This window comes from Plectropomus leopardus, chromosome 16 (assembly GCF_008729295.1).
Source record: "Plectropomus leopardus isolate mb chromosome 16, YSFRI_Pleo_2.0, whole genome shotgun sequence".
NCBI lineage: Eukaryota > Metazoa > Chordata > Actinopteri > Perciformes > Serranidae > Plectropomus > Plectropomus leopardus.
In genome coordinates, this window is record NC_056478.1 from 12,946,382 (window position 1) to 12,966,135 (window position 19,754).

General features: G+C 40.4%; 1 protein-coding gene across 5 annotated transcripts in view; it reads right to left on the reverse strand.

Moving 5' to 3' along the window:
* Positions 1-3,738: 3,738 nt before the first annotated feature.
* The window catches only part of sash1a (SAM and SH3 domain containing 1a), a 224,302-nt gene continuing 208,286 nt past the window's right edge, over positions 3,739-19,754 (reverse strand). For all 5 annotated transcript variants that reach the window (XM_042504114.1, XM_042504112.1, XM_042504117.1 and 2 more), the window contains 5 exons: positions 18,877-19,027; positions 16,666-16,794; positions 11,804-12,825; positions 8,436-8,567; positions 3,739-7,422 (listed from right to left, as the gene is read on the reverse strand). In XM_042504114.1, the coding sequence (XP_042360048.1) occupies positions 7,162-7,422; positions 8,436-8,567; positions 11,804-12,825; positions 16,666-16,794; positions 18,877-19,027 (1,695 nt within the window). In that variant the 3' untranslated portion in view covers positions 3,739-7,161. The remainder of the gene's footprint in view (positions 7,423-8,435; positions 8,568-11,803; positions 12,826-16,665; positions 16,795-18,876; positions 19,028-19,754) is intronic.

A 19,754-nucleotide genomic window follows, 5' to 3' on the forward strand; every position in this document is an offset into this window, starting at 1 on the left:
GTCGTTTTCTGTCGCTTGGGACTTATTTTTTAATGTTTATCTGAGGACCGCCAACCACGTCTGCCCTGTGGCTGGTGCTATGGATGTGCTGGAGTTTGCTTGTGGCCGACTTCCGCATTTTCGTTTTCCCGCCCAAACGACCAAAGAGTGTACAAATGGATCAAGAGAGAAACCCCCCCCCCTTCCCCCTCCCCACGCGCGCCCGCCCGCCCCCCGCCCCCTTTCTGAAACAGCGCAAACTTCAATCAAACGGTAAAACTAGGGAGTCTGATCAAATATGAACCAAGATTATGTTACTATATTGCGCATTTCTTGCATGAAATATCTTCAGACTCATATTTTAGTGCACTGTTTTGACTGTAATACTGGAGGTTGTGAACAGGAAGTTTCATGTTTACTGTAAGGTTCCTCTCTGTGTACATCCCGTGCATTTAATCGTTTTGAGTGTTAACTGCAGAGACTGTAAAACAAATTTCCTCCTTAAAGGACAATAAAGTATGAATCTGCATCTTTCAACAAACTTACATTCATGATTGTAAAAACATGGCAAAAAATACATAAATAAACACATAACCCTTAAATATTGGGGTTTTTCAATAGCAGTTCAAAATTACAGACAGTATTATTAAAAATAAATTTACAAATAGGGTCTATCTTGCCACAGTTTTCAGGTGTGAATATATTTACAGGACAAGTGTAGAATAGTTTCAGTGCGGGCATCACATAAAGCACACCTTGAATCGGTTTAATTTTTTTAAATTTAACAAAAAAAGGGCCATTTTTATTTCAGTGGAAATAAAACAGGCAAGCTGGCCTTCCATCACTAGCTATATGAAATAGCCTCCTTACAGAAGTAAAATGACCTCTTTACAAAAGGATGAAGATGCTTGATGTTGAAAAGAAGTTGGTGTGATGAATACCTGCACACTTTTTATGTATGGGAGAAAGAGAGAGAGAGAGAGAGAGAGAGAGAGAGAGAGAGAGAGTGTGTGTGTGTGTGTGTGTGTGGTGTGTGTGTGTGTTTTAAACTTTCTCTTTCCCCCCAGGGCCAGCTGTAAGGATCTTACACTGAGCCATTTATCTTTCCACAGCAGCGCAAGACCCCACCATTAGACTACACCTGCACTTAGGCAACAACAGTCATTCAGCACGTTAACTACCTCTCCAAGACTTTCACCGGTGACAGCTACAGTAGTCAGGGGAGCAACAATGGCTTTGAGAAATAATTTGGCTTGAAAGACAAAAGGTAATAAAGAAGAGCATAATAATTCTGCTGAGGGCCTGTTGGCTTGGCCTTTCCACAGGTAAATGAAATGAACAGTATTTTGCAAGCTCGGCACAATACGTGTGAATGCATTATAGGTTTATAGCCCAATCTCCCCTGAAGCACTGAGGTTTATTACACAGAACAATAGTATGGAGGTCACAAAGGTCACTGATGTAAATCAGGTTTAGTCTATTCAGAACTATTGGCAGTGGGATTTAAACCAAATCATTTCTGATAGTGTCATACATTTTCTTTGGACTTTGGAAGAAGAGTGAGGCACCCAAAGGAAGCACACAAACGCCAATGTTGATTACTTCAACCCCCAAATTACCATTTGTTTATCAATCACTAACACCATTTGATGTTGAATTTGTGAAGAAAACCTCTTTCTCGTAACCTTGCTGCCATGAAAGAAGAATGAAAGTTATGGGGTCAGCGTTTAACAGCAAAACTATGTCAAAACATCTGTTTACACACTTTGATTCTCAGAGATCCTCAGAGTTTGCTGTTTGTAAAATGTCATACAGATTCAGTTAGCAGCGTATACCCACCTGTGATTACCAAAGGTTTTGTGTACACTACTAGTGTCATATTAGACTAAATAATATAATGAGGAAAAAGCAGGAGATGGAGAGAAATGATCCTCATTTGGGAATGATGACCATTTGTACATTTCCACTAGGCCCAGTGCGGTTAAGACTAAGAGGCTACTTAATTGAGTTAACCATACCATAATAAGAATCAATAGGTTTCTGTGCAGGGGGTATAAACATGGGAGCTACAAAACCAGATAGTTGGATTTGCTGTCCAACACTAAAGTAAACTTTACAGGTCAGACTTCACAAACTTTTAGAAGACTACTTGAGTGACTTCTGACCTCTCAGGAGAGAAACAAGTGGCAAGAGAATTTCCCTATAAGGATTGATAAAAGTATGATACTCATTACAGTTTATGAAGGAGGAATCTTTGGTATTATAATGGCTTTCTCACTCTCCTGTGGCTCTGAGTCTGTTAATTATTCATGCTTTGTAATGATGAAGTATGCCGTGATCCGGTTATATAAAGGAAGGGACTCATTGTAGGAATCCTAAAATAAATCTTAAAATCTTTACCGTGAAATATTGTGATCCCACAGTAGAATTTGAGGGAATTTTGATTGTATAAAGACGCAAATACCATGCACAAACGCTGCAGAGGAAAGTGGTTCAGAATAATGAGAAGAAACACAAGCCTGAAAGTCTTCACTGCAATAAGGTCTCATCTTATCCTCCTGAGACATTTTAAATTGGATGAGCAATTGTATCAGTAGAAGACAGAGTCGTGAACTGGGAGCTAACTGCTTATTACTGCTGTATGAAGGACAATTATTGGACAGTGGCTCCTTTCTTAAAGGTACAAGCAACTATAGCAAAGGAGGACACACTAAACATATTTTGGACTTATTCTTTTTTGAAGGAAATGTTTGTTCAGTTGTGTCGGTTTCCTCTCAACGAATGCCAAACACCAGCTGAGATTGAAGTTATGCAAGTAAAATCTCTCTTTTGTGATGACATTTTATCAAATTTGTATCCATGGTCTGATGCATACTTAAATGTGAATGCTTGACATGAACAAAAGTGGAAACCCTGCTTGGGGTTTCATTGATAACAGCTGCACCACAACAAGAGCCAGACGCAGTTGAATTCTGCTGTTTTGGTCTGGCATGAACAGATGTGTGTAATTTTTGTTTTTAATAGTGAGGCATTACAAGACAGACACAACAAGACAATGTTGTTAAGCTCCTTGATTTTAGAGCTCCAGACACAAGCAGAATCTTTGATAGTATAGTAACGATGGGTACCAAAATTCGAAAATTTCGGACCTCCTACTCGAACAAGTTCAATCAAATGCCACTTAAAGTTGGAGCTCGTACTTGTAAACTCAGGGCAAATCCATCTACCCCAATCAAAAGTTGTCTGATGTAAAACACCAATTGCAGCACCAATGGAGGAAGCATACATCATAAATGGCAAACCAGTGATTATCCGTTGGAAATTTCCGACTTCCGACTTCCGAAGGAATCATAAGTACACAAGTTGTAATTCAGAGATACTGGAGTGCACACATGGCAAAAAAGTCACAAAATTGTCTCCTATTTTTTCCATTCGACCAAACCCTAAAAAATTAATAATAGCTTCTTTGCTTATTCTAACATCTAAGAATAAAATAATAACATGTTTGACAGACAGGTTTTAATCAACTCCAGTCCGGTAGTCTGGTGTTATTATCCCTTTTGTTGCCCATCCACACTTTTTCAATTTTAATTTAATTAAATGTTATTAGGAAAGTTATCAGCAGGCCAATGTCCACTGTCATGGTTAACCACGTTGATGAAAAGAGCCAGTAGGCCATGCCCATGTCTTTCCATTACTGAGGGTGTGTTTGTGCATGTGTGTGTGTATTGTGAGAATCAGAATGCAAGTGTATGGCAAGAAACAGTTTTTATTATATTTCAGAATGACAAATAGTTATGGACATTACTTTTGTTGTTTCAATACACAAGCAAATCTGTATGGACAATCATTAGGTAGATGAAAACCAAATAAAATAATTTGTACACATATTTTACAATACATACTGTAGTTCCTCACTGGCTAAAGCAATATGCATTATGCAGGAAGGTATTGCTATTCATATAGTACAGCTAATTACAGTTGATATGAAAAAAAGCAAAAATAAGTTATTTAAATATCAATTACATATACAGAATGTGCAACTTCTGCTAAGCATTTCATATATGTAATTAAGAATTTATTTTTTATACGACTGCAAAAAAGAAACTGGAAGTGAGTAACTGGAACCCGTGAATGGTTATCAAACTTGGCATTGGGAACTCAAAACTAAAATAAAATACCAGCATAACCCACTGAAACCCTTTACGATACCTGACAACGAATGTCCATTTATGGACCTGTGAACAAAATGTAGCCAATTCCGCCTATAAAACAGCTAGATTTACCCTCTAAAGTGCATTTACAGTGTCAGTATTTTCATTCTTTACAAAACACTTCTTGGGTCTTTTAGTTTTTTTTAAATAATGACCCCCACCCTCGCTTTCTCAGAGCACCACTTTTGATTGAAGAGGAAAAAAGGCATCAAACATCAACTTATTAAGTGCCCACTCCAAAAAAATCCTATAATTTTAGTAATAACACTTGGTCAAATTTTTAAACATGAACTCCATGGAATATTCAGTTCAGTTCTGAGAATTAAAGATAAAACTTTACTGTTACAAATAAGAGAGAAAAACACAAATGTTAGCTCCAATTCATGCAGAGTGCACAAATGAAAGAGCAATGAGTTTCCGGTTGTTTTCTGTTGTGTTTTCAGACTAAAATATTTGTAACAAGATGACCCGATGCTGTATTTCCCTGATTTACAAGATTTAGTGTCATAGTGTTTGCTGACCTTGGAGGTCAACTTTTCACCTGATATAACTTTTACCATCTTAACACCAATTTAGACTGTATATAATGATGGACATCATAACAGCTCCCTCGAAATGAAACCATAACATCTTGATCACCGCCTGGTTGGCTGTCTGCAGGTTAAATCAAAAACCCCGCCCCCTCCATGTTACTGGATGGGACATGGACTCAAAGTACACATCATACAAATTTAATGTTAGGTAGTCCTCCTCATCCTTTTGTTTGTTCAAGTGTTTGTTTTTCTTTTAAGTTTAGTTTTATTGAGTTAGCTGATGCTATAAAAAGGGGCTTTGACATCATGACTGACAGCCGTGTGCGCCAATGGGTTTGCTCGCTTTCAATGGCACTGCTCATGATTGTATGGGAATCTGGATACCGCAGAGATCATCATCAACTGTGCAGACTCAGGGTCAAAATGACATCAGCAGTGCAAGATGGCAGCCCCTTTATCTGAAATATTTTGTCAGGGTTTCCCATTCATTTATTTATCTGTGGTGGACTGCCAGGTTTAAATCATCTGCTGCCACAGATAAGTTTTCTATTTTTACAGCTGGACCATTCATTTAGAGCGCTGGTGAAATATATATACCGTTTGGTTTTGCATCACACCTCTCGGATTGCAGTACGCACTCTGGGCATTGATGGAGCAGCAGAGCATCGGACACATTGAGATGTAACTTGACTGTTCATTCTGCTGGGTCATACAAGTTTGCATTCACTCGCAGCAGCTGCTTCTCTTAGCCATGAATCTAATCTGATCAGCTCTAAATGGATTGACAGATCAACCCTGCAAGTCATAAACCGCAGCTGAGGAAAAAAAGATTTGGTGGAGAGCTCTGCCTGCACTGTATCCACTCACATGCAAAAACCTCCAAACTAAAAGAGGGGACACAGAAAGATAAACACAGTGTTGTCTTCTTTTTTGTACCCTGGGGGTAAAGTGGGGAAGCGTCGTCCATCTTTATATACAGTCTTTGATCCATCCTCAGTGTGTTTGAGAAAAGTCCAATTAAGAATTTCAGACCGGCACTGATTACAGCATACAGTATAATGTTTTTAAAAAGCCCCAAACAGCTTATTATCCAGCTGTAAATCAAATTCCTCGACACTGTAACCAAAGTGTAGACAGTCCAATAAATTCCAGATATGACAGCCCAGATGTCAGCTGTGTCTTTGGAACAATTTTCTCCTCCCTCTCTTGTCCCACAACCCTTTGCATGGAGCATGTACAGTGAATCTGTTGAACAGGGGATGTCAAACACGGGACGACGTCTGTGTTGTGCCTGTGGGTTTGTGGTTTTCATCATCTATAGAAACCGCAGTCCATCAGAGGCATGTTTTGTGGTCCAAGTCCATGCGTGCGGCTGAAATGATGTGGTTGAGTGTGTATAAAATCTCAATTATTTCTCAGACACATTCAGAACAAAGAGGCTCGCACCTTTAGCACAGTTCAGCCTGGTATAGCCTATACTATACATACGATGAAGCTATTCATTTGTAATGGTAAGGCAACTTAAAGTGTGCTTGGATGCATGGGGAATGTATTGTTACTGTGAAAGCTGATTGTGATTACTGAAGTAGAACAGCTTTCTGTAAGACTTATATTCATATCGGCGCTGGGCATGCATCCACAATATGCAGTGAAATAAGGTATAATATGAAATATAAAGGTGTGATGTCAGCTGTTTCAGCTTAGAAATGACTGAGAGCTGGCCTCAAAATAAGGCTGCAACATTCAAAAGGCAAACACAAGTTTTAACATATAAATCATTTTAAAATTAAGATTATGTTATAATACAGAATCATGATACAAAATAAGCCATCTCAAAACCACCAGTTACTCATAGTTTGGTGTGTTTAGTTGATTAAAAGTCCAGATATTAAGTGAATTCTGCCATTATGAACCTATTAGTGGGAATGAAACGCTGAATGAGGAGTGAATCACTTTGGCCGAGCTACTTCCGTAAAAGACCCTCAGATAATGTCGCCTTGCCGCAAAGGATTAAAATTAAGCTCTTATGAAATATGCAGGAAGTAAACCGTCCTTTCTGTATTTAAAAAACATCCATCCTACAAAAGAGTGTGCTATCTTCCTTCAAGGCAGATCCAAGTCTTTGTTTTAAGACTTTGAGGGGTGTCTTCAGAGTGAAAGCCATCCCACAGAGTGAGTCAACAGTCTCTTTTTTAAAAAGGCATCTGATATCTCGTCTTGGCTGTTGGGAGAAACTCCTCAAAGCCGTAAACATTTGAGAATAGAGTGATAAAGAGAGGAAATCAGAGAGCAGGGTGGCTCAAGTCTTTTGATACATGCGAGACAGGAAGTACTGTAGTGCTGTGGTCACTCGGCCGCCTACTGACCGTGTTTAAATGAGATGGTGCTGACCAGTGAGTTGATACCTGTTATTTTATACGATTCCACTGACACGGTTAGGACTGCACCTCTCTCTGCGAACCAACCAATCGTGCTTCGCTGACCAGCCGGCGGGCGTGTCTTTCATCCCGCACCCCAGCTTCCCACAAGCTGCTCTCTGTTAACAAGGCCACACGATTCAGTGTGTCGACTCCTGCCGCTGCAAGAGATGCGGCGTACATGGGCAGGCCGATGGAGGTGAGCCAGTCGGAGACCGTGCTGATGTTACCTGAGGGCAGAGGCTTCCGGCACATCTCTGTCAGACCTCCAGAGGGAATCTGAGTGACACATGGGAGTAAAAAAGGTATTAGTTACACTATCTACTCTAATGAAGACACACTTAATTTAACTTTTGTAAAAGTAACTTTTTTTTATATTCGCAGAAACTGTCACTATTTTCTGACAGTAGCACATGAGACAGATGATCTTCGAAAAAAATGTTCCTCTGCTCCTCCTAGTGCTCCTAATAGCATTTGCAATAATACACCACTGCTAAACAAAAACAGCCAGAGCCAAATATTCTCAAAAGCAGCTTTCAATCATGTCAATCACAGCTCATGACCTGCGGTCAAAGTCTTCAAACAGGGAGAGCTGATCAAAAATAAATACGATTCTGTTACTGCATTGACTTTTTCTCACCTTTAGTGTTTTTAGAAACATATTTTAGTGTACTGTTTAGCTGTAAAATGAAAAAGTTTGCTCCAATTGGTGGGCGGTGATTGGTTTTGACTCAACTGTTTCCAATATGGTGGCTAGCTAAAAATCTTTCACATTTTACGGTTAAACACTAAAAGATGTTGTTGAAACATTTGAGTTGAAAAATAGGCAATGCAGAATCACAATTTTGATTCACATTTAATCAGCACTGCATGGTATGACACTACTTTGACCGTAGTTCAAAAATCGTGATTGACATCATTGACAGCCGTTAGATAATCCTCTGCTCTGATTGGTTGTTTTATCAGGCACAGCCAATTCTTGCAAATGCCATTAGGAGCACTACAAGGAGAAGAAGGAGCAGATTAACTGTCTCGTGTACTACTCTGAAGATATAGTGACAGTTTCAGCAAATATGACAAACACTTATTTCTATAAAAGCTTCAAGCAAGCATAATAACTATAGCTCCTGGGTACAGGGAAATTACTGTCAGCTGGCATAATTTCCAGCCTGTATTGTTGCTTTCTAGGAAAGTCTAACCAAGCATTTTTATTGCTCTATAACTCCGAACAATTGCTCCAACATAGTGCCCACTGATATGAAGTTCCCCAAAAACCACTGTCAATGCCTTACAGCCATGCGGTGTTGTTTACGGAGCTCTTTCACTCTGAGCTGGTCCAAGGTGGAGGCCACGTCCTTGACAGGCTGTTCCAAGTCCTCAGAATAACGCTGAACCAGCGGCTGGGGGATGCCGCAGCGGCCATGCTGGAGAGGAGAAGGGAATATGAATGGTTACTGAAGGAGGATTACATTTTAACCACATAAATACATACACGTCTATGTTTTCACGTTATGTCAGACGTAGCTACTGTGAAACAACATGACGCATTTTGACTTATTACAGTCATTATGAAGACAGAGATCTGTTTGTTCATGACTGAATAAAATGGACTAAAGGCAGCAAATGACTTCTCTAAGAACATCTTCTGGCGAGGTAATGAGCACAAAGAGAGTCAGAGACAAACAGAAGAATAAAGACTCCATAATAACACACAGGTCAGTGTATTTTGTTCTGGCTCTTGTACAGTACGTCACAAATGTATAATCCCTATTTTCACTGACAATATAGTACAGCTACATCATGTTTGGTACGTCTGTTTCTGCTATTACATTTAATCTTGTTTCGCACTAATAAAAAGGAAGAGAAATGATTAGAAGAGAGGAGGGAGGAGCAGAATTATTTAGAGAATTTCATGTGCAGTGACTGTGTGAGCAATAAAGCCCGGCTGAAAGCTCTGCTGAATCTTTTGAAACATGTTTTCTTGTTCTCTCTCTCTTTGTGCAGACACCTGGAGTGATGGCAGGTTTCCAGCCTGGCCTGGTTTTGGTTGGCCAAACTGGACCGGAGATCTTTTGAGGATCAAAGGGGTGGGTAGATGGAGGAACTGATCTCTCCGAAGAGAGGGATGAAGAGCAGGTCACATTAACCTGCCCTTTGCACGGCCTGGATTAGCAAAGGCCGGATGCCTTAAAGCAGGCAACCATGAGCATGTTTAAAGATGTACAGTAATTTCATTTTATTCTCTTTCATAGTGCCTCGGGGCTGGATATTTTTTAAAATCTCATAATACCAATACGATGTCCAAGATTTGGTGCTTTTACCACTATTATACTTTTTGATAACTTATTTTTAGGGATATAAACATGTTTTACTAAACAGATTTTTTTCAGTTTAATAAACTATTCCAAACAGCATCATGAACAGTTCACCCCAAAGTACATATATTTCCTCCAACCTGAAATGGTATTTATCAATCCAGATTGTTTTGGTGTGAGTTGCAGAGTGTTGGAGATATCAGCCGCAGAAATGTCTGTCTTCTCATACATATAATGGATCTAAATGTCTAAATGCCGCAACCAACGTTGGGATGTTAACTTAAATGCCTCGTTAGGATTAGGCTGCAGAGGCACAGGTTGAAGCAACAGAGACATTTAATTAGGTTTAGGACAAAAACATCATGGTTTGGCTCTACATTCATGTGGAAGCGAATGCCAGGTTCCTGGATGAAAGTCCAGGGTTTGTTGGACCCATCCTGCCCCTTCCACCTGCTCCATAAAGATATTACATTGTTACTGGCAGCTTTCAACCTGAAGCCATCCAGTGGTGTATGACAACATATTAGTGGCGAAGGCAAATAATGTAGTGTATATTTGAGAGAAGGCAGACATCTCCAGTGACTGGAACTCAAACCAAAACAATCTAGCTTGATCAATAGAACTGCGGGTTAGAGGTAAACTATGTATTAAATATCTTACAAAGGAGTAGTTAAAAAGATTAAAATGAAGCATTATAATACTCAAAAGTACTGATGTTCAATACCTAGGCCATTTTTTTTTTTACCATTTTCTATACAGCAGTTGCACAGTTTAATTACCAAATGGGAGGAATCTGTTTCAAAACATTTTTAACCTGACCTTTGACACTAATGACTGCAATTATGTGCAGACCCTACATGTTGCTACTCTTGCCGCAGTGAGCCTCTCGGTTTCCTGCCAACCCACTTCTTACAAACAGGAATCCAGCAGAGCTGTGCTGTGGTCTAATGCACTACTTCTCACCTCATCTCTTGATGCCTCTGTGTGTGTTTGTTGTTTTCCTGCCAGTGTCGGGGGCTCCACCATGTTAAAGAGGCCCAGCCTGGGGTCTGGCAATGGCAGAGGGTTTTATAACCCCGTCTGCCTTCAGTAAGATTCAGCCCATAAACTTAACAGTCTGAACCGCATCATAGTGAGACTCAGTCCACAGTCTTTCCCTCTGCTCCAGGCAGCAGATTTATTATTGTGAGAAAATACACACACACACACACACACGCGCACAACCACGCAACCACACTTACAATGCTTGCATACAAAAAGGCATCTACACACACAAACTATAGACTCTATTAGTCTCTATTTTTAAACTGAATGAGTTCTAAAGTAAGCCACTGGTGTTGTTGGACCGAGTAATTTGGATCTAAGCTGAAGTCAAATTATGACTGAGTTAAGTAAGGCATGTTACAATGCTAAACTAAAGGAGGCTGACGCCAGACAAGTATAGCCCGAGGTGTCCCGGAGCCCCATTTTCACATTAAGCATGGGAATATGACTCATATAATTTTGTTATGCGCTGGCTAAGACAGGGTTTTTAATAGAATTCCTCACCTCATCTCTGTTCCTCAGTGTGCGTATGTTTATTTCAATTATCTATCAGCGCAAAAACCTAAATCATGTATACAAAAAGGTCAGAATGATGAATTACTGAGAGTTTTTGTATTTAATGTAAAAATTTAGTGTTTAACCCTTTAACATCTGGATTGGTTTTCTTGTGCTGTGTTCAGACACCTTTCACATGTATTTAAACCTCTGGAACCTGAGAAAATTGGTTTAATTTGTTTTGAAAACTTGGGGAGGAAAGGCAATGAGCAACCTGGCAAGAAATGTCCTGCAAATTGCAACTAAATAAACAAATAAATAAAACTAAGAATTTAAAATATAATAAAAATTGCAAAAGGGGAAAGGAAAATGACCTAAGAACTAGTTGTGAGGGATTCTTATATGTTATAAAATAAAGTACAGAAAAATGTCCAGAAAACCATATGATATATTAAAATACATATGAAAAAATATACATTTATGTTTTATTTGTAGAACTGTCTTTAGGTCATTTTTCCTTTCTTTGATAATTATTATTTTTTTTGCTTATTTTTAGGTAACTTTTTACTAATTTCTTGCTCATTTTTGGGCCATTTCTTTGTCACTCATTGCCTTCTTTCCATGTTTCTGAAATAAATCCAGCCAATTCGCTCAGGTTTTAAAGGGTTATGGTTTTATCTACTGAATACAAATGGTGCATCTGTTGACTTATCAATGAGCAACACATTCAAATTTCATGTTAAATATATTTGTGATCTAAATTGTGAGGTGATTTTTCATGTTTACATTAGTGATACATTGCTTACCTTGTCAGAGTAGGGCTCCTCCGTCAGATCGATGCCCTCAGCCTCCAGCCGTTGTTCCAGGAGGGTAAACAGGTCGGGACTCATCTTTGCATGAGAAACCTTCCTTGCAACAGCTACCTTTCCCCCCAGATCTGAAAACCACGGGGGCTGAACTGCTGGTGGAGTGCCTGACTCCTCGCCCAAGGATGAGGCGGATGAGGTGGCACAGGGGCTGGCAGGAGTGCTCGGGGTCTTGGCAGGCAGAGCTGGGGCGCCAAAGCTGGGGCTGCGGATTACGGGGCTACTGGGGTGAGAACGGGTGAGGGAGTGGGTAGGGGAGGGAGTGGGTGACGGTGAGGAAGGCAGGGAGAGAGGAGGGTGACGCAGGCCGTTGGCTAGTCTTTCCTTTGACTTCTTGGCAGGAACAGGAGGAGGGACTGGAGGCTTTTTGGGGTGAGTCCGGATGACCCTCTCCCCGCTGGAATCAGGGGGACTTGGAGTTGGACTGGACAGGAGCTCTGGAGGGTCAGGGGACTGCGGTGTGGGACAAGTGGGGCGAAGAGGCAGCTGAGAGGGCACAGGTGGTCTGTCGGCCCTTCCTTTTGGGCTCACTGTTGGAGTCCCATTCTGCGTTGAGCCGTCATCTCTACAGACCTTGGCGGGGCTACTGTTGCCTGATTTGGGTGCTTCCTTGGTGAGTTTAAGCTCCACACCCAGATCCTTCTGCTCCATGTTCTGCTCCCAGTGCAGATCCCCCAGAGAGTGGGAGCGCTTCCAGGGTCCCGTGGGCTGTGGAGGTCCATCCAGATCCTCACAGCTACGGCTAGCTGGGATCGGGGACCGTCTCTGGGCTTTGCGCAGCCCCAGCAGGTTGAAGCCCTTCAGCGAGGGTTTGATGAAGAAGCTTTTGGGGAACTTTGTGCGCTGGTTCTTGTTGTTCTGTTGCAGAGCCTCTGTTGAAAGAGTCATGGGCAGAGTGGGGTAATCCGGAGACTGGAGGCCCGCTGAAGAACGACTGGAGCGGGAAGCCTTCCTGCTCTTACCTGCAAAATAAACAATGTATCCTCTTTTAGTAACGACATGTAGACGCTTTCACCCAGGTGCAACGCAGTGATTTGAATGTCTGGATCTTAAGTTATAAAAGCAAACAGTTGAGTTCACATTAACAGGTGCTTGGCTAATGCCCTGTCTTAAACAAGCCTAACAGCACTGGAGAAACTGATTTGTAACGTAATGCTTTATGTGGGGTTTTTAAATGTTTAAATCGATTTATTTTGGAGAGTAAGAGAACTCTGGTGATAAATTGACTCCTGGTTAAAACTTCTTAACAACGAACACAGTTTTGACTGGGAGAAATCTCAGCTGGTTATAATCAACAATCCACACCACTACATGTCACTAATACCCCTAAATCTTACACACTGTTCCTTTAATACAAAAATCAGCTCCAAACTGCATATTACTCAGCATTACCGTATGTTGCTGCTTTGGCTGCCCTGCTACTTTCGTTTATTTATGTCGAATCATGTATGTTAGTAGCAATGGAAAATGCTAATTGTTTCTGACAAGTTTGCCAGAGCCAAGGAATTTGAGAAAAAAAGTGTTACATCCTTATTGTTTCAGGCTTATCTGTAAACCACAGTCAAAAAAAGCAGAGACATGTTTATAAAGAAGGGGTGGAGTGCCACTGGGATAAGATAAGCTTTCTGACTCATGACCAGACTGGCTGATTTGTTGTTGAGCAAACCCAAATAAAGGTATCTGGACGGGAGGGTTCAGAAACTTTGGAACAACAAGACTGAAGCAACTTACCATCTATCCTCTGGCTTACAGAGCAAAATGGATGGATGAAATGGATAGGCGCCACATAGCGTGGCTTGCCAGAGTTTAAATGGCAGGATGACAGAAAGAAGTTCAATAGATGGGAGGTCATAAAATATCTCAACGGTTCCCAGAAATGTCAAAAAAGTTCATCCTTTTGGTGTTTGCTATGGCCAATTAAGTAAAATGAGTTATAGTAAACTAAGTTACTTGACGGCTCCAAGAGACACTATATTTACTTTAATTACTGTGTTGATTTTCTGACATGAAATCAGAACAGAATGACGATGAAGATGCAATATGAGCTGACAATGTGTGACTACTTACAAACAAAAGTGAAAATTTAGTTGCGAATTATACATTAAACTTCTGTCTCTTGTGATGTGTTTTATATACTAAAAGAAAATAGGAACAATGATTAGACAGCATATCTAAATATTGATTAAATAAATCCATCGTTCATAATATAAATATGACTAATATTAAGACTGATTCAAGATACAAGACATATTGTTTTCAAATAAACCTAAACCTGTGAGTCATTATTTATATTTATATGTATATATTAACATAGCTTTAGCATTGTAAGGATAATTAAATGAATATCATTATCCTCCTTTAAGTAACTGGGCACCATATAAAGTATGCATATGAAAAGGATGAGTCAAGGTTGATAGATTCTGAAGTCATTTAAAGATGTGAGGAAGAATTACTAGTTCCAGTTAAAAGGAAACTGATGTTAAAAGAAGGTCTTTTGATTAAAAAAAAGCATAGTCAGGGCTCTACAGTGTCTTTTTCCCCCAAAAGCAGAAAGTTTGACAGGCATAGTCTGCATTATGTTTCTAAATTACCTTCTATTATTTAAATTAAAATAATCATTCTTGGCCAAATCTCTAGACTTATAAATATTCAGAAACATTCACTAAAGCTACAGTTGGTAACTTTCACAAAAATAAGTTTTTTTGTCATATTTGCCTAAACTTCCACTATATCCACAGAGTGGTAGATGAGACATACAGAAAAAAATCCTACTCTGCCTCCTCGTAGTGCTTCTAATGGCATTTGCAGGAGTCCACAGCACAACCAATCAGAGCCGAGGAGTCTCTTATGCAGCTGACACTGATGACAATCACTTCATTAACTGCAGTGAAACTTTCAAACTAGGCAGCACTGATAAAATATAAATCAAAATTATGTCACTGCATTGTCAATTTCTGGCCTTCATATTTTCAGAAACATATTTTAGTATACTGTTTAGGTGTAAAATGAGAAAGTTTGTAACCCGACTGGTGGATGGTGCTTGGCGTTTGCTTTACTGCTGTAAAATGAAAAAGTTTGTCATCAGGCTGCGATGTTGCAAACAGTCTAAACCAAGCACCACCTACTGGCTCAAGCAAACTTTCTCATTTTACGGCTGAACGGTACACTAAAATATCTCTCTGAAAATACTTGAGGTAAGAAACAGGTAATGCAGTAACAGAGTCTTCTTGACAGTTTAACTGCAGTTCACGAGATGTGACTGACAGCTGCAGTAAAGACTTCTTGGCTCTGACTGGTTGTTTTTATTCAGATGCAGTGGATTCTAGCAAATGCATTTAGAAGCAGTATGTGAAGGAGGAGAAACATTATCTTTTCACAGACTATCTGTTTCATGTACTATTGTGTGGATGATACCAAGTTACCAACTACAGCTTTAATATACATCAATATATATAAAAAATGATTTTAGATGTTTGTACAGGGAGCACCATGGAGCCCTGAAACTGCGAGAAAAAATGCAAAATGTTTACTTAATGTTATGCAGCTGGATTGTGAACAGCGTTAAGTGGCATGGAAAGAAAGAAACAGACAGAAAAAACATAAAAATTAAGCAAGCAGCACCAGAGTCCTTTTTTGAAAGAAGTGGCTTTTATTCCACAACTTAAATCTCTACTGTGGCAGATTGCACGCTGTACTGCTGAAACGTGAATGACACAGACACATAAAAGGGAAACCCAGTAGTTAAGACTGGAACCCGACAGATAGAGAAAAAGACAAGGTTTGACAGAGCAGTGATTTATGAGTTATGGTTAAAAAAGCATGTTCTGAGTGGAAGAAAGAAATCATATCTGCAGGAGGATAGAGCAGTTTCAAAAGTAAACAAAACAAGAAATGTCACAAATAAGACCTAAATAAACTTCTATAATCAGAACTCTCTTACAATCTATGCACTACTATTAAAAATATTTTCATCCACATCTTTTTTTTAGGCACATACTGTACGGTTGTTTGTGCAATATAGTCACTATAAACACAAGAAAGTGACACATTAAAATGGTATGAAGAGATTTAAATGGCAGCTGTGATCTGTTAACCTGATGAGCACATTTCTTAAAATCCTTATCAGCCTGTAGAATCGCACCGCAAAATAAAAAACAAGCAGTTATCGACATGCTACTCCGCAAGCTCTTTTTCTAAATTAAAAACACTTAACAGAAATATTCTCTGAGCCCATAATCATCCTCCTGGTATCCGTTTACCAGCCTCGCATCCGGAAGAGCGGGAAATCTGAATCCATGACTGGGCAGTGAGATTGTTCTCATCAAAACAGTTCTGTGCATCGGGGAGGATCTCTCCCTCTGTGCTCCCAGCATAATGGGGTGGTCTAGGCTTAGTGGTCTTGGACCTGGCTCCCTCTCAGTTACAACTGGACTTTGGCACTGCTGACACTGAATGCCTATAAGATGGAAAGAGTGGTGAAGAAAGAAAGTGGCGTGAAAGGATAGTTAAAGTTTATAGAGTTATGGGGTGATAAGGGGAACACCCATACTAGAGGGGAAAAGGTTTAGGGGCTGCAAAAGGAGCTGTTTGATTGGCAGGTTCTGGTCCAGAGGTGTGAGATGGACGAGGTGTTGCAGAAGCATGGCAAGAGATGGAGCAGAGGTGAAGGCCCACAGAGGAAAAAAGGTGAAGGAGTCGCTGTGGCACTACAGCGGAGCTAGGCTAGACCGAGGCTAGACCGAGGCTAGACCGAGGCTAGACCGAGGCTAGGTGGTCTGTAGGCTATGCAAAGCTGTCATTACCATTTTCCAGGTTCTCATTGCTCTCGTAGCACCCGGAGTCTCGCGGGGAGTCTCCCACCAGGCCTCGGCCCTCGGACAGCAGCTTCTCCTGGGAGCCCGACAGGCCGCTGCGCTCTGGATCACTGCTGCCTGAAAATACAAAAGAGCAGCATCATCAAAATTAGGGTTGAATACTTTTTCACCATTTTGAAATTATTCTGGGGCATCTTATGCCTTCTTTAGGCAGAGATAATGGGAGTGCAGGAAATGATGAGACGAAGACGAAGAGTCGAGTCGAGTCAACTCTCTACTCTCACTTACAACAGCAACAACACATGCTCAGGACAAGCTCACAGTCAACCAGCAGGAAGACTACATAAAGCCCTAAAACTCCATCGCCCAGAATCCCCTTTCTGGTATCACCAGCTCACAGTCACTGGGAACCCCATATAAAATGACCACTTCTTACAAATATAAAAATGACTACATTAAAGGCACAAAACATTCTTGATTTTGCCCTTATTCTGAAAGAAGACAACATTCCTACTAGGGCTGTACCTGACTCAGAATTATGGGATTTGGCTGTTATATACAAACATTCAATGCCTCGTTTTGTTTTCCATATTAAGTTTTGAAGCTTGAACAGGGCTCAGCGGGATATTTTGTGCAACAGCAACTTTTAGTTAATATGGTAAACAGTGCAAATGTGCAACAACAGAGACTATCATATTAACTTCCTGTGAGCTGTAAATTCACACCTTCTTCACGGTACAGTGGGATCTCTCTCTCCCTCCGTGCTGCTGCCTGCATGTACGCGGCTGCAAAGAGTAGTGTGAGAGCACTCACACAGCCACGATATCTTGAGACCAAAATTTCCCCAGAAGTAAACTGCACAGAAAAAAAACTGCCCGATCTCAGTCGACTGAGGGTCTCCAACTGATAATTTTAGTTTCCGACTTTCAGGGGGGAGCCCTAATTCTTACCAAGCTATTTATATGGCCAATGAAAATAAATTGACTCTAATATTCCCCTTTACAAGCAGCCGTGTGTACTCTGGTTAGCGCGCCTTAACATTTGTCATTTATCACGTCAGAAAATAGTAAACTGGAACGGCTGGAGTCACTTATTTCCACTTGTCTTTTAGTGTCTTTGAATCAAAATTGTTTTTTTTCTTTTAAGTTTCCTACCGCAGGCGGACTTGTTAAACCACGGGGACCCAGCCTGTATACATGTCCAACGAATGGTCCTAAAGCCTGACCTGCATCTCCCATGTTTTAATGGAAAAATGCTACACCAAAAAAAAGGCCTAATTCATATTCTTTAGGTGAAATATACTGTTTACATGGCATACATCAATTTGGAATATTGTCACATTTGGAATAATAGTGGAATGTTGGTGTGCATGTAAATGTACTCAATATTCCCTGACAATTGTCAACATAAATTAGGTTGTATTTGATATGAAATTTAATTGAGTTCAAAATATTTGCCACACAGCTGAACTGCATGCTGCTTTTACTATTGTTATTATTGTTAGTTATTTAAAGTAGAACCAATTAGTGTATTTCCAAACAGCAGGGATACTCAACTTCCTTTGCCCGGGGACCACTTTTACAAAATGCCAGGAGAACAGGGGTCACTTAATAAACAAACATTAATAATCAATATATAAACAGCCTCTGTGGGGGGTCAGGTGGAAGCTCCTAACAAGCTCTATTTTAATACTTTTCAAATGCACTCTGGCGCTTATTTACATAAAAAAATTCCAGTGTGAATAAATTCATTTTCAATGTGAGTTAGAAAATAGTCTGCCAGACACCTTATCCCAGGCCATAAGCTGAGTATCACTGCCACACAGTAATAATGTCATTTTAAGGTTGTACTTTAGTACTTAGGAATGACAACACCAATCATGTGCAAATTGCCAACTCCAAGTATGCTGCATGCTTGGAGTTGGCAACTTGTTTAAGTACATATGACGGCCTTCAGTAAGCTAATACACAGGCACACAGACACATTTGTGGGATCCTGCAAATGTTTTTTCCAGGGAAAGGGAGTAGATTTTTGGAGAATTCCCAGTAAACACTACAATCTGTCAGGTCTTTCACCCTCATCAAAATACAGACATGATACATCCTTTTTATATAGCCAGAGAGCTGAGTGAGTGAGAGTCATCAGTTAAGTATGTTCCCACGCATTTATACAAAACGGGTATGTGGTTTTCCTACTTACTGTCGTACTCCTGCAGCAGCTCTACAGCGGTGAGCAGCACGGCTCTGTGCTGAGGGTCTCTGATGTTCAGCTCATCCAGGTCCTCCTCTTCCAGCAACTTGAATGTGTCCAGGTCCTCATAGCCGTTGAACAGGAAAGTGGGCATGTGCTCCTGCATGACAGAAACGTCGCGTCTGAGTTTTAAGTTTCTTTTGAGTAGCTAAGAATGACTGTGTCATAAGACCAAAGAAAATATACACCGGACTCAAGAAAAATACACTTTGGGTCTGAGTCATGGGACCAAAACAAAGAAGTAGGGTGAGGAGAAAAAAAGGGCAGGGTATCTGCTCATAATGTCCCATCCAAACTGTGTATTTTTATCGATGGTGAGCCAAATCTAAACTGCGATTTGGATTTTTAGATGACATGTAACCACTTTAAGTCGTGACTATTTCAGTTATGGCTGCCTCAGCTGTCGACACACATTAATATGGCACAAACTCTGTTGACAGCCATATAATAAAAGTGAATTGTAGCAACATTAGCTGTACTAAAAAAAGTATAAGTGTAGAGTGTGAGGCCACTATACCAAGCTGTTCTAGCTGGGCCCGAGAGGGAAACCCGCCAACGTAATGCGGTAACAAGAAGAACTGAAGGTGGAGACGATTACATCAAAGTACTCCTCAACCACACAAGACAACGTTTTACACAATAACACAAACAAGCTCAAAAGCTATTCACCCAAACCACCGTGATATCTGAGAGGGTGCAGACAAAGAAAAAAACACTAAAACAAAAAAACTAGTCACGCCCTGTGTGAGTGCACTGTCAGCTGACACTATCACTCAACACGCTGCTTCCACTTTAAATATTACTGGGCTCCGTGTTTGTGTGACCCA